The sequence below is a fragment of the Struthio camelus genome, chromosome 6 (assembly GCF_040807025.1).
Source record: "Struthio camelus isolate bStrCam1 chromosome 6, bStrCam1.hap1, whole genome shotgun sequence".
Classification (NCBI taxonomy): domain Eukaryota; kingdom Metazoa; phylum Chordata; class Aves; order Struthioniformes; family Struthionidae; genus Struthio; species Struthio camelus.
In genome coordinates this window covers 18,331,893-18,347,021 of record NC_090947.1, presented here as the reverse complement: position 1 = coordinate 18,347,021, position 15,129 = coordinate 18,331,893, and the positions used below count along the sequence as shown (strand labels likewise).

The following is a 15,129-nucleotide window of genomic DNA, read 5'->3' as shown; positions in this document are numbered from 1 at the left end:
TTTGAAAGCTGAATGTTAAAAACTGTTTTCTCACTGGCAGTTCCAAGCTCTGCTGCTTTTTCCTGTAATGCTGTAGAAATAGGGGAACTATTATTAAAAATAAAAGAAAAAAGAGGTGGACTTAATGGGTTTTGTATAAGTTTGGACCACTCCATCTTGGCTGACCTAGACCTGGAAATCCCAGAGATATCCACTACACACGCTCAGATCAGCAGATCATAGGCTGCACAACCAAGCCAGTGCATCTAGGAAGCAGAAGATACACAGTATGCACTAGTCCGTTCATTTATATATTTATGATTACTCCACCGCACTTTAAATACGTTGGAACTACTCCCCACATCCCGCTCATCTTAGCAGTACATGTAAAGAGGCATTCAATTCTTTGCACATCCCTCTGCAGCCTGAAAGACTTCCAAATTTTATGTCACTGAGCAACAGAAATACATATTTTGTGGCTCGATTGCATTATTAAATGCCAGCTCAAGCCTTTGAGCAGTTTATTTGTGATCTAGTTACTTTTTATAATGTAATAATAAAGGAATAACTAAAACATTAGCTGATCCTACGTACTCAAAGACCAAGGCAGTGTAGTACTGTTTATTGCTAATGCTACAGCCACTTGACTGCACACATTGCCTCACTGTCCCATGGGCTCTGTCTAGTCTGTCTCTCTGTCTAAAATGTTTTCACAGTTGGTCACTTCTGACCTTTTCAAGTAATATATATCTGGGGTAATCAGATCCTCCTTTCTCCTCTCAAGTTCAAAATCCTCATCATTTCCATTTACAGGAACAGACACAAACTCATGACTCTACTCAATATTTCCACAAAACTTAAGTCTGCTCATTATTCAGATTAAGGCACCGGATCTCCACCCAGTCTCCCCAGCGCAAATGCTAGAGTCAAGGATGTCTTAATGCTCCTTATTCAGAACCTCTAGGAACAGGGCAAGAAACTTCCAGGGCAGATGGGTCTAACAACCTAATGGATTAACCTACTGACGCTTCTATTACTCTGAGCCCTTTTCCAGTGTAACTCATCTGGTTTGAAAATGTCAAAGCATAGCAAAAATAATGATAGTCAAGATGAGCTAGACATACCCTGTTCAATTTTCTGTATTAAGCATTTTTAAAAGCTGAGTATAATTGCAGGAACTGTGTAATATCTAAACTGGTTTGTAGTTATCAATTTAATCTCAGTAACTGATATTTTAAAAACATGTATGGTCTCTGTGCAGTTACAGTTAAGCGCCATGTTCCTGATTTAGGAAAGCACTGAGATTTTTTTTCATTATTTTTTGTAACTTTTAAAAATTTATTTAATTGGAAATATTTCAATGCTTGGTAAGCTAAGGAGGTTGATTCTCAAATTTTCTGGAGATTATAGTTTATGCTGAGATCACCAAAAATTATTTTCTTAAATGCAAGCTAATTTCAGTGTGCATCACTCCCTATGAAGTGTCTGAAAGAAAAGTTCCTAAACCATGGTACAGGCGGCATGCAGACTGCTTTAAAATCTACATAGCCTGGCACTTCTTAAGATCTTGTACTACTACCATTGACAAAGGCAGTATACTATGCCCCCTAAAAATAGTACCTGCTTTAAAAAGAAAAACAGAAAGATTATTAATTCTTGGTATACAACATTTCTAAATTGTATAGAAATATTAAATTCAATGTCTCCCTTAATTTTTGCTATTGCTTTTTTTTTTTTCTTTTTACTAAAAAAATAACCTGACAGCCAGGAGAAATCAAGTCAGGGTTTTAAAAATTGTTCACAATTCTAAATTTCTCACTTTTCTATTTTAATATGGAGTCTTCTGTATGTGTATTGCTATATTATCAATTTTCTTTCCTGCATCAGAGAGCTAAAAGAACCATAAAAATCATAACACAATTTTTCTCTCATATCAAGTAATTCCTAATTCCTAGACAACAGAAATAATATTAACTCAAAGAAATTATTTGCTCATTAACAGTAGTTTCTGATTTTATCAAGACATGGTCATTTTTACATATATGCTGATGCTTTGGAAGCTCAGCTATTTACTTCGGGACACTTAAAGTGTCCTGGTTTTCATTTTACCACTTGACCTTTGTATTTTAATCAGTCCTCGTAACAAAGAAATGCTTTGTCAAAGACTATTACTATGCTGAGAAAAAATGGTTTGTTTTTACAAGTGCTCAGTATGTTCAGCAGCAGTTTAGAGTGATGGGAGAAGTAGAATAATCATCGTGGCTCCTCCTGCTTGATATGACTGCTACACGCTCACTGCTCCTTGCTAAAGGGAGAATTTGTTCCCGGGATGCCACCTGCTGAGGTGAGCCAGCGAACGGCAGCAGTCCCACCAACGCTTGCTGGCCACGGGCTTGCTCTTTGAGCTCAGTATCTTGCAGCCATAAAAAGACTTTCACCAAGATGTGTCTTCATTTTTGGTTCAGAATATATGGCACTGCTAGCAGGATGACTCCCAGTTACCTCTGGGGGCTTTGGATTGGCGTTTATGAAAGCAAAACCTTCATGGCTATGTGTCATGTGCACGACAAGAACGTCAAGGAAAAGAAATGGGGGGGGGTGTTCTGAAATATGAGATGAAGATAACATTTTTGCCTTTGCTAAACACAAATTCTTCCGAGTTTCAAGTCCCTCATCCTACCCTATCTGCGTTTCTTTTCAACTCAAAGCATATATAAATCTCTGTCTACAGAATGAAAATAGCTTGACAAGCTATAATATTATTGAAAGAAAAAAAAGCCTACGACACTTAGAATCCTGGTATCACCTGAAATAGATATGGAGCAATAACATTTTCATCTTATTCACTCACATAAAATTGGAATTAATGTCAGCGGTATTAAGAGTAAGGAATACTCTTACTCTTATACTATGTCAGTCAATCACAACCAACAGCATCCTTGCTGGTAAAATTATAGAAAGCTTTAATTGCGTAACCTTTGTTTCTTCAACTAGATTTACTGAAAGATTTTTAAAACGGCACCTGTCGAAAAAATTCTTCCATCAGGGCCATGGTCCACCGGTAGTGCAGTTTCCAGGATTTTGCTGGATGACTTATATCTGCTGCATGTAGAATCAAAGACATGGCTTTGGCTTTGTCTATCCTGTCAAATCAAGGACATGCTCCAATTATCTCAGAACAAAAGCAACTAGTTAATGTCTTTTCTTGGACATGAGCTCATTTAAAGACTACAGATAAAGAGCAGAATGGAAAATAACCTACCCCTCTGTCTGCTGTAGAGTATGTCGCATCGTTTTAATTTGCTGAAAATGACCCGACATATCTGTAGACAAAACCATCTCAATGACCAAGCTACGCAACTCCCTAAGAATAATTAAAAGCAAAATGACTGATTACAATTAATTTATTCTATATATGGAACATTTGTTTAAGCAGCACTTGTTAATTTATAACAACCCACGTTTTCTATTACATTTTAAAAAGCTTTTAAATGAATTATTAACAACTTGAATGTTGTATCCTAAAGGGATTCTGTGGAAGCAAAAAATTCACACTCCAATTGTTATTTCAGAGCCATGCTGTTTTGTAATTCTTCTTTTCTAGTGTACAAAAGAAAATTGCATGCAGTTCTGTCACCCATTATAATTTTCTCCTTTTTTTTTTTTCCAGCATGAGAGTAATCAAAAAACCAGTTGGTCTCCAGCCCCACCACCACAGAAGAGGACATATTAGTGTCTTATATTGCTGTTGACATATTAGTGCAGAGCAGGCACAATACTAAACCTAGTAAGAAGGCGGTGGAGACACTTAGAAGAGCAAGAAGTGTTACAGTGGAAATGCTGTGAACATTATGCCAATATTGTGAACATTATGCCAAACTCCCTTCACCTCGAGAACTCCTTAATGCCTATTACATGAATCAGAACAAGTTCAGGATTCACAATTTATCTGTATCTTGCTATTATGGTCGGAGATGATGCTTGTCCATCAGCTTTCTATTAAACGATTATGAAAATAGTAAGACATCAATCATGTGAGAAAGTTCATTAATTATCATGGTATATGAAAGTGCGTAGTTTTGTCAGTAATTACTGCTTTGGAACATATACCTTCCTTGAGGTAGAAGGACTGTATGTAATAAACTATGTAGGAGGTTACTGGCTCTTTATTAGCATGCTTTTTAGATGGCCCAGAGGGATTTACATGCACAAGAGGGTTGCTTATAGGTATGGGGTGGGGTGGGGGGCATCAGTTACATTAAATCTTTGTTTATGTAGCCTATACCTTAAGGAGTATGCCCCCAATCTTAAGAATACCGAGACCTGGTACAATGTGGCAAAGAACTGATAATGCTTAATTTACAGTTGGTCAAAGTATCAAATACAACAGTAGAAACTTGCTTTAGGATTTCTCACTGATGTTTCATATTTTATTCCTATCGTTGATTTACTTAACAAAGCACTTTTTCAAATACGTATGTTTTAAAGAAGTAAGTTGCAATTTTCTTTAGGGCTGTTAGAGTAGTTTATTATAAAAACTATCAAGACTGCTTTTGAGCCAAATTAATTGCATATTTAAGCTGATATCCCTCATTGACTTTATTCCCCATTTGCTTTGATGTAACTGGATAAGGACTCAGCCCTCTCACTTCTACTCAAATAATAATATGCAGCCATAGCAACTTGTACTTAGAAAATGCCTTACCTTATCTGACCTCACTAATAAGATACTAATTAATTTGCATCCCAACTGTTCCTCCTCCATATTGCTTTGAAACTGTACTTTTCAAACATAGCTAAACCCATTAAAAATAAAAATAAAGAACAGCTACACACTGCATGAAAACCAATGGCTCTGCACTGTTAAATCCTGTCGTGAAAGGAGAAGCTGCTTATGCTAGATATAGCGCATACTGTTTTGTTACTCATTTTATATAATCTGGCCATATATCAGTGTATGCCGCACGAGTGGAATGGTTGGGGATCTTAATTCTGCCTGTCCAGCTGTAATTGTTGGCATAGCACATAGGGGTGCTAAAACAGCAGAGGCCTGGTGATTCAAAGGGGAAAGGAGGTGAAAAGGGGATTCTTCTTTCATTATTTGGGAAGCTGAGAGAGAGAAAAAAAGGTGAATGTGGAAAGCTGGAATATTTTTTTCAGAATTAAGAGTGAGAAATGACTGTGAAGATCACACGTGTTACCCACAAAGGACGTCCTCAACAGAACGCTGGCAGTGTTTCCCTGTTTAGGCCCAAATCCTATGTTTTACACTTAACTGAACCGGACAGTTTATTAGCACATTTATGTTCTTAACATTAACCTGTAGAAAGGAAAATGTAATGCTATAAAGCATTCTCAGTCATTTTGCTTTATGCTGCTGAAATAATTAGCAGAACCACAGTTGAAACAGGCAGGGCAATAAATTTAAAAAAATAAAATCATTGCAATTCAAGAAAACAGATCTGACAGTAGTTAAGAAATTAATCAGTGCCAGGAAGTACATTAAAAAGTTGAACAAATTATCATTTCAATTTGCTTCAGTGCAAACTTCAAAACTGTTAGTCTAATAGCATGAATTTCAATAAAGATCCAAAAAGTTCACTTGAGTAATACTTAGAAAATGGAAAAGCTTCTTCCAAGTGGCTAATATATTTGCCATTGCACTGATGAACAAGTGCATCTGACGACAGGGTAAGAGGATTATTCTTGAATATTAGAAACGAATACCAAAGGACCATGATTTCCAAGGCTGACCCTCTAAGTTCGGGAACATACCACAGTTCCACAGGTTGTGCAGATTCTCAGAGTGGCACTTTGGAAGTTATGGGTTTGTTTGAAAGCCCATACTGTAAGCGTCTCACTAAATGACGAAAAACAGAACTGAGCGTCCTAGCTTAGTTGCTTGAGCTTATTAATCAGGTTTCATGTGTCTCTTCTAAATTGTATTGTATAGCCCCACAAAGAGGAACCAGAAATTCTACTTTCTCTGGTTCCCAAATCCCACTGACTTTAAATAGGCTGCAAGGACATACTAGTGGATGGGACCTGTGCAACCACTTCATCCAGACAAAATGCATAAAACTAAAATAAATTCCCCCAGGAAACCCAGGTTGGATTACGGTGAGAGGAGACTGAAAAGCAAGTACAAACACACCTGGACTGAACAACTCCTGAAAGAACGTGTTAGTTCACGGTCAGTCCAAAAGCCAAAGAGGAAAAAAATGCGCCAGATGAAGTGAGAGCACAACTGCCAAACTGTAGGCAGACCAAGTTGCCTGTGCAGAGAAGAGACTAATCCAGAAATATGCCAATGGTCTATAACATGCCTCTCTCTATTCTGCTGCAGTCCACTACAGCAGAATGTGCCCGAAACATCACATATCCACAAACCGCAGGCTCCTCTTTCCATTGGGAAATCTTTTCTTTCGTAGGAGTTTCTGTTTTACAACTCTATCCCTTCAGTGACAAAGCAAAAGGGAACGACTGGGGTGCGCTGTGCTAGCTGGCAGCCACGTTTCTCTCAGCTGGAGGGAGTTCCCAAACGACACTGATCGATGGTGGTCTCTAGTGACTAAGGATGCAAGACTGTGCAAGCACATAAGTGTTTTCAAATCGTTATTCAATCCTCAGCTGAAATTCAATTGTATCGGAAGATCTACCCCGTTCTGTATGGAAATATGCCCTGGTAGGACAGTGTATGAAACTACAACACTACAATAAATATACTCAACGTAACAAGACTGAAGATCTGAAAATTTTTACCTCTGTCCAAAGGAGGTTTTCAAAGACAAAAAAAATACCAGTCCCTGATGGCTATCCAGTGGCACAAACACTTTCTTCATACTCGGTGGCTAGGAAAAAGGTCGCAGAGACCAAACTACTCTATCAGCCCCAAAGGAATTCCCATCAGAACAGCAGTGACTCATGCTGGCAGTGAAAATCTGACTACGTAAGAGAACTCTTGCTCAAGTTTACAATCTAGTTCCAGAGATTTTTCTCCAGAACTAAATTTATAATAAGAATTTTATGATCACTAAATGCAAATGATTATCCCCTGAGAAGATGGGGAAAGTGTATGATCCCTCTCTCATATTATATTAAATAAAAAAGTACTTTAATATTAAGTATATTGAAGCAACTACAGAAAAATAACGAAAGGAAAGCCAAAAGGGTCAGCAGTCGTGCATTCAGTGAGACAGTTATTTAGACATTATCTGATCATGTAAATCAGTAAAATAAAGCAAGTCTACCACATAAATAAGTCCTTCACCTTTAAAAATACACCAGGCCAAAATTTGGTCTCATATTCACATACTCCTTCATAAATGTATAGTTTTGTGAAAACACAAATAAAGCTTTGTTTATTTGCAGTGGCATCACTGACAGTAATAGATTTTCCTAGAAGCAGAATTTCTTTATCTGGCTTCACAGTCCAGCTGTTTAAAAGTTACTTTAGGAGGGGGTCTCTAAATGATAGCTATGTTTACAGGAACACACAGAAGTCTTGTAATTTAAGTGCTATATATACAGTGATTTGTGTTATACAAAGATAACAACATACCTTTCTTAATAATGGAGAAAGTCACAGCACTAACGCTTATTCACTTTCTTCTTATAGGTCTTGGTATTTGTGACATGTCAGTTATAATCCTGATTCTTTTGGATGGTCAAATTTTCTTTAGGAATTACATTAAAAAATAAGAAGGAAAACAGGATATTTCTCTAGTGTAGCTGAGCCTTTACTTGGTAATTCACTTTTCAATACTTAGCCAAGATGCAGCTGTGCTGCACTATGTCACACAGCAGAAATCCCAGAGGCAGTAGCGGCCAAGCTGGCAGCACAGTGAGACTTTGCACTGAGGTTTTAACCCACTCTTAGAAAAAGATAACCTAACTTAAGAGGTTTCACCAAAGAGCTATCTCACCTGAGACACCGGCCGCACAGTCCAACATTGCGGCTCATCAATGCACCACCTCACTTACAAAACTGTATGGAGTTTCCCATAAAGCACTTCTTTACACTACGGCTGCTTTCCTGAAGCTCTGAATATCCATAACTCCTTCTGGTGCAAAAGTTTCTCCTTATAATTTGAACTCTTAAAATAGACTCTGCAGGACAGGAGTTTTTAAATTATGTTTACGTACTGGAACTGTGCTTGAATGTCACAGTAGGTCTTACCTCCAGTCATCTTTGTTTAAATTTGCCAGGATGTTCATCTCTTCCTCTTGCATGAGCCTATAAGCAGCACTCACATGATGATTTTCAAGAACAGAACGATCGTTGTACAATATTGCAACATCTGACCTAGGTTTAAAAAATAGCACAATTTGCAATAGAATATTCACAATGGCACTGGAGAAATCAGGAATGGGTATTCTTGATTCTATATCCAAGTATGTTTATTTGTTCCTACTGCACTGAAGACTGATAAAGTTTCCACCCTAAAACCACGAAAATTTATCATCATTGCCACTGTATGTATTTTTTGGAAAAAAGTCCTATTTCTAAATGTGTTACTTTCTATTTTTGTAATATAACTGTGAGAAAATTTTATGAGGAGAGCCTTGAGCTTCTTGATAGTAGATAGGACTGCAGAACAACAGAAATGTTAAAATTAGGTTACTCAAAAGTATTCTTTGGAAATACAACCACTTAAAATGCAACACATTCACCAACAGAGGGAGCGCCCCAGATAGCATAGGTTATAAAGAAGCTTCTGCCTCTATTCTGAGATCCGCTTTGGCTCATAATCAGAGAAAGAGCTGTACATATTAAAATGCTAGAAGGCTTTATATTTCATACGTTTCAAATGGATGCCATATTTTGTCAGAAAACGAGCCAAACCTTGAGCCTCATAACAAAGGAACGGAAGAGATGTAAAGTTGAAATTTTGATTGCATTCAATTGCTTTCTAAAGGCAGAACCTTACCAGAAAGTTCATACCAGCTTGCTGGTAATGGTAAATTTATGTTAAGCCATGACTGTACCCTTGACAGTATCCTTTCACTCATAATTAGACAGAGAACAGCCTACAATTCCTGGAGTTACATACAGGTTTTGCACACAATTTGATGCAGTATGGGTTTATCACACTCGGCCTCAAACTTCAAGACGTCTAAGGGGATTTGTTTCTCGCCGTGACCTGGCTTGGTAAGCAGCCTCAGGTTTACCCTCCCTGCTAGTCCTCTGCTCTGCTAAAACTGCTCCGGAGTATTTCAGTTTGGACTGGAGGTGATGCACAAGTCTGTGCCAAAGACAGCCGTGATGCTTTAGCAGCTCAGTTTACTATGCTGTTCATGAGGTAAAATCAAAACCTTTGGTCTGGTGAGCAATAGTAAATATGCACTGTAATCACTCACCCACGGAGTATGGTGCCAAGGAACTTAAAAAATTAAAACTGGATTGGAAAGTTTACTTAAGGGAATAAAGTATATCCTATTGAAATAATGAGTATGTTTATGTCAATGATCTTAGTAACATCATGGGAAAATCTGTGATCTGCCAATCACTTAGGCACACTTTGACCCACACGGCTGGTTTTAATCACTGCTGAGATTTGACATGACTATGAGGGCTGTTTCGTTGGCTTTTCTGAGGCAAGAGAGGCTTGGAAGCATGGCACAGGGATCTCATGCTAGGGTCAAATTCCACTAGGAGGGAAGAACGAGCTGCATCACAAAACAAATACCTGTTTGCAAGTATGTACATGTAAAAGTCAAAGTTTAACAGCTTAATTCATTTTCCACTTTTGCAATACTTCAGAGCAAAATATTAAGGACAAAAATAGAAAAGTAACATAAACTTGGAACAACAAACTGAAGTTTATTTTTATCCAGACTATGCTGAAGAAGAGAATTATGCCTTTATTTCAGCTGTGGATCTAGAATTTGTTCATTATTGAAGGGCCTATCCCAATGCACAAATACGCCATGGGTTTAATTTAAAAACAGGTCTTGGGCACTTTATCTGTCTAGGTAAGTGGGAGGATGCTTCTACTCATTCTTAGGCCAAGTAGTATTTCTTGCAATCCATAACCACTGACACCCTTGCTTACAGCTGTTTCGTTAGAACATGCCAATGCTTTGCTGAAAATTGCTGAAAAAGAGCAGGTAAAGCTGCACTTTCAGCTGAGAATACTAAGAGCAAAGCGTAGCCAAGTGGGAGAGAACAACATGCACTGCAGCGGGTTAAGTATCAGGTGCACAACCTATCACCCGCTACAGGATTGGTCAGTGATTTTCCTCTGATGAGCTGGAAATACTTTAATGGAGACATACATGTTACTGTATTGGACTAAGAGGCTAAGAGGACGGGCTGTGCCTGAATGACAGTACAGTTAGCTTGACTTTCAAACTGGGTTTCTCTCTAGAGGGTTATCTCACAACCACTGGGGATGTTTGCAAAAACATACCAGGAGAGGATTCTTGGCAAGGATTTTAAAAATATACTTGAAGGTCTCTGCCTATGTGCTAGGACCCTGCGGTTTAATATACTGAAACAAAATGTAGCACCTTAACTGAGTGTAGACACATTGCAGAAAGTGAAGTGTTATTTTTCTGGGGACACCATGAAATAAAGTTTGAGTCAAAATCATCAGAATTTAAGACAGTAAATAAAGATGCAAAAGACAGGTAAAGTACTTCAAAATATTGCGCAGATGGGCATTCTTTTCCAGCAGGGTTCTGAGATATCAGCTCCTAAATAAAAAGATTTCACTTCAAATACTATGGAATTTTTTCCTTACTTTTCCAACTTTACAGAGATCCCATTGACTTTAGACAGGTCAAGGAATCAATTCATGAAATCAAGAATTACCTAGCTGTTTTCTGTCAGCATTAGTAAGAGGAATGAAACATTTCGGAAAAATGTATGGCAAACTTTCTCGGGACCACTTGGCTTACCTTGTCTGAATATGAAAATTATTTGTGGTCCCAGTATGTTCATAATCATGGACGGCAGCTGCAAAGATCATTGCCAGAATTTCCAGTTCTGTGAGCCAGTGCTAGTAAATGAAAAATAAATCTTAGTCACATTTTCTATAAGAGCCAATTAGATTAAAGACTACAGTACTGAAAATATTTTGCATTACCTTTGACTTAAATAAACCTTATTCTTTTCCTTCTCTGGGTGACCAAATATATCAATAAAATTTAAATATTATACAGTAAAATAAATGCTTGTACCTATTATGATTTCCCTAAGACAAAGTTAAAGCCCTTACGATTAACTAGTAAAGTAAATATCGACTGTCCGAAAATATAAGAAGTTATTAAGAAAATTGCGTGATATACTTCAGAGCAATTTTGAGTAGGAAGTATATAATCTACTAGCCAATAAAGGACACTTGACAAATTAGGGTAAATTCATCTAGAGACTTGACACAAAGTTTTACGCTTTTAATTTGTCTTTTAGTGAGCAATATATTCAGTTTACAATACTTTATTAGGTAGAGTATCAGTATTAACTGTATTTTACCAGTACTATAGCATTGAAATCAGGCCAATGGGAGGCTTTTCTGTACTCAATTATACCATACTTTGCACTGTGGGTATCACATGGCATTCAGCTAACGAGAAAGGCAAAAATACAATGCATAAAGGTAGTACACAGTTACACAGAGTAAAAAATAGTACAGATAATCTTCTATAAAAAATAATAATCACCTAGAGTTTTATGCACTTTTATACCTCTTCCTAACTGATGCAGTTCTGTTGCTCTTTTTATAAAATCACCTTTGTTGTTTTACTCTTCCGTTTTCTTGAATGATACATCAACTGTTAGGAGAAAAATTACTTCATCTAAGAATGGGGGCAGAAAAATCATATAATAATTAACCCCCCACAGTCATAGGACTGATTTAGTCAAATGCCAATCAAGTATTTCCACATGTATTTCAGATTTTTTAAGTGTAAAAGTAATTTTCTTCACTAAGGTATCCAAAAATGATTTTCATCCTTATGCACTCATATAGCCACATACATGTAAATGGATGCTATGTGGGTCATGTCATATAAGATGTATAAGCTGCCATAAGCAGTACAATCTTTTCAAAGAAGATAGGAACCAGCCAAGGTTCATAAGTAGTGTGAGAACAATAAAATAGGTCATTAAGAGACAAAACAAGACTGCTGAGGAACAAAAAGTACTGGCTGGTTGGTGAAGCTGTGTAGATTTAAAAAAGGCACAACTGAGGAATGAGAAAGTACTGTAAGCAGTTCCAAAAATAGAAACGATGACCTTCATAGTATTGTATGTCATAAGAAACCAGGCCATGAACCAGTACTGACTTTCACAATGTTTTCAACATACCAGTGGAATAGAAACCCAGAAATTATTAGTAACTAAAACTAAACATAAACATTTTCTTTAAGCTGCCTTTTCAAAAATCAGCTTTTTTAGCAACCAAAAGAGTTGCCAGAGAATCCATCCATAATTAGAAGAGAGTTTCCTGCAAATGAGATCTAGGGGCTACAGATAATCTTCATATGGCATGGTATGAGGGCAAGTATTGTAGATATGGTAGCTGTACACTCAAAATTCAGTTCAGTATTCAAATCACTGAATCAGAGAACAACTTGAGCTAAAGGATTTCTAAAGAAGCACCAGACTGCTCTTAGAAAAAGAGTTAGAAGGTGTTTGTTCAAAGGGAGGGGGAAAAGCAGCCTCTGGTATTTGGAGATCTGATACATTCCAAATGGAGGGAACTTAATTTCTAGGTGGAAAATATTATGCTGTGCAGATGTAACTCCTATTGGAGAAGATCTCTTCTATTCAGAAGTGTTTTGGAGTACTGTAAATTGTTTCTAAGTAAAAAGATTGTATTTCAACTTTTCATGAGCTCTGGTTGGAACTACTTTTTTGAACAATGCTGGAGCAAAAAATGAGTAAGAAATAGAGTCTCACAATACACTTATTGACAAGGAAGACAATTTTTCCCTTAATTTGAGCAATACAGGTACGTGGGGGAGGAAAGGGGATGGTGGGAAGGAGATCGATGACTCAAAGCTCTTAACAAGATGTGTTCCCTGGGACTTAGATTCTTGAATCTTTACAAAGTTAACACTTCATAAATGCAAGCGTGAGATATTTCATTTGCATCATCTGCGGTTTAATCACATGATGCTAGTGGGGTTAATAGATTGTCTGCCATATGTTACATCCAGCTTTCTAACACACATTGATCTGAGGGGGCTGGGTCTTCTTTTTCTTCAGCTGGACAACCAATACCTTCTGAAAAATAATAATGATCATTTTATCTCTTTAAATGAGCTATGGATATGAATATGAATATGTGAGTTATTCTTCACTGAAGTCTTTGCTTCTCTTACACAGAAGCATAAGCTCTGACCAGCTAAACTTGCTGGCAAATGCTGAAATATGGCTGTTTTCTCAGTGCCTGTTAAAGATAAAAAATGTATGACTTCAGTAACAGAAATTGTGAAAAGGATTTTCTAAAATCTAGCTTTTTGAAACATTTGCTTCAGTGCATCCTTCAGAAGTGAAAAAGCCAGCCAGCAATTCTTTACAAGGTTTGGGAGTAAGCATCAGCTCCTTAAGATACAATGAAAGCACAAAAACTTCAAATCACATGTCAATCTGCAAAACTCTCACAGGCATTTGATAAAGAATTGCGTCAAAGGTAAGTGACTCATTCCAAGTATTTGTTAAAAGATGCAGCAGAGTTAAAGGAGGCATTACAACAGACAAAATCTCCAACAATTATCTTGAGAACCCAACTTCAGATTGTTACTCAGTCGGCTGAAGTTAACTACGTGACAGGAAAAAAAACCCCAAAAGATAAATAGAATATTTGTGCACTATATTGATAAGATCTCAAATTACAAATGACACTTGGGACAGAAATACTTTGCAAGCTGCAGAATCACTAGGGCTTCTTTCAAACACTGATTTCTAAAATGTTCCTTTCCAAAAGTGCTATGAAATTGTTTCAAGGCTCCACAAATACAAATCAGATGAAAAATGCTGAAAAAGCAATTTGTTTTTTTGAAAAAGTGCATTCATAGTGAAGACTAAACTTTTCAAAAGGCCATTGGGAGAACTGTCCATTTTCTCTCAGTTAGGATTAACTTCTGTCTAAGCAAACTAATAGTAAGGAGACTCCCAGTGCCGAGATTAAATCAAAGTGTTCAGGGTAAAGGTGTTCCAAGCGACTCACTTCAGTTCCAAAAATGTCTGGATATTGCAAAAGTGCGAAGCAACTGCAATCTCCTGTCTATTATAGGCAAGGGCAGCATGCAGGTACCATCTTGAAGAAAAAGCAGCTGCAGTTTGAGTAAGTCTGCACTGAATCAGTACCTCTTTCAATGGCCAAGCCCTCCGCAAGATACTAAGTTTCCTTGCCTGATCACACCTCCCAGGCACTGATGTGGAAGGGAAAAACTCTCACCTGCCCACTCCTGCATATGTATCCCTTTTAGTATGATATATAATCCCAAGGCCAGAGAATGAAAACCAAAAAGGATTTAGGGAGGATTTTTCTCCCCCTTTTTCCTCAGCATTAGGAGAATTTTGAGCTGGAGAAACTGTTTAGATGACATCAAGTTCAGAGCCTGAATGCTATTTTGATCAGAATCGCTCTTTGAATCATTTTCAAGGAAGCATAAAAACGGACACATATACACGTTTATCCAAAAGAGCAGAGAATCTGAGAAAAGAAGTTGACTGAACTTTGCAGTATTTCTTACCATGATACCAGTGTGAATCAGGATGTAATGCACAGTTTGAGTAACATCAGCTGCATGGATCAAATTGTGATATGGATTTTTGTATTTGCTGTAACCAACCTCAAGAGCTTCGGCAAATGAAATAAGATTGGGAACAGGGATCTAGGGGAAGCAAAAATTAGAATAAAGGTTTTTTTCCCCAACAACAGCTGCAAAGTTAATCACACAATAAATAAAAAAACAAATTAATACCCCATAAAACTTAGCTAACAAGCAACAACAAAGCAACTGAAAATATAAAAGTCTAAAACACAATTTGCATCAGAGAATCTTCCCCTAATTCTTATAGATGCTATACCCCCTCTATATGTACTATGCACAGCATGTGGTTAGAATAAAAGAGACTGCAGAGCTATGATCTGAAAAGTTTTTAAGAGGCTCCTTTCTCACTGTACCAGGAGCGTA

The 15,129-nt window shown here is 37.3% G+C and overlaps 1 protein-coding gene across 5 annotated transcripts in view; it reads right to left on the bottom strand.

Moving 5' to 3' along the window:
• Positions 1-15,129, bottom strand: part of PDE1A (phosphodiesterase 1A) — a 190,286-nt gene that overhangs the window by 27,434 nt on the left and 147,723 nt on the right. For all 5 annotated transcript variants that reach the window (XM_009676321.2, XM_009676323.2, XM_009676324.2 and 2 more), the window contains 5 exons: positions 14,686-14,826; positions 10,882-10,982; positions 8,159-8,284; positions 3,242-3,343; positions 3,002-3,122 (listed from right to left, as the gene is read on the bottom strand). In XM_009676321.2, coding sequence (XP_009674616.2) covers positions 3,002-3,122; positions 3,242-3,343; positions 8,159-8,284; positions 10,882-10,982; positions 14,686-14,826 — 591 coding nt within the window. The remainder of the gene's footprint in view (positions 1-3,001; positions 3,123-3,241; positions 3,344-8,158; positions 8,285-10,881; positions 10,983-14,685; positions 14,827-15,129) is intronic.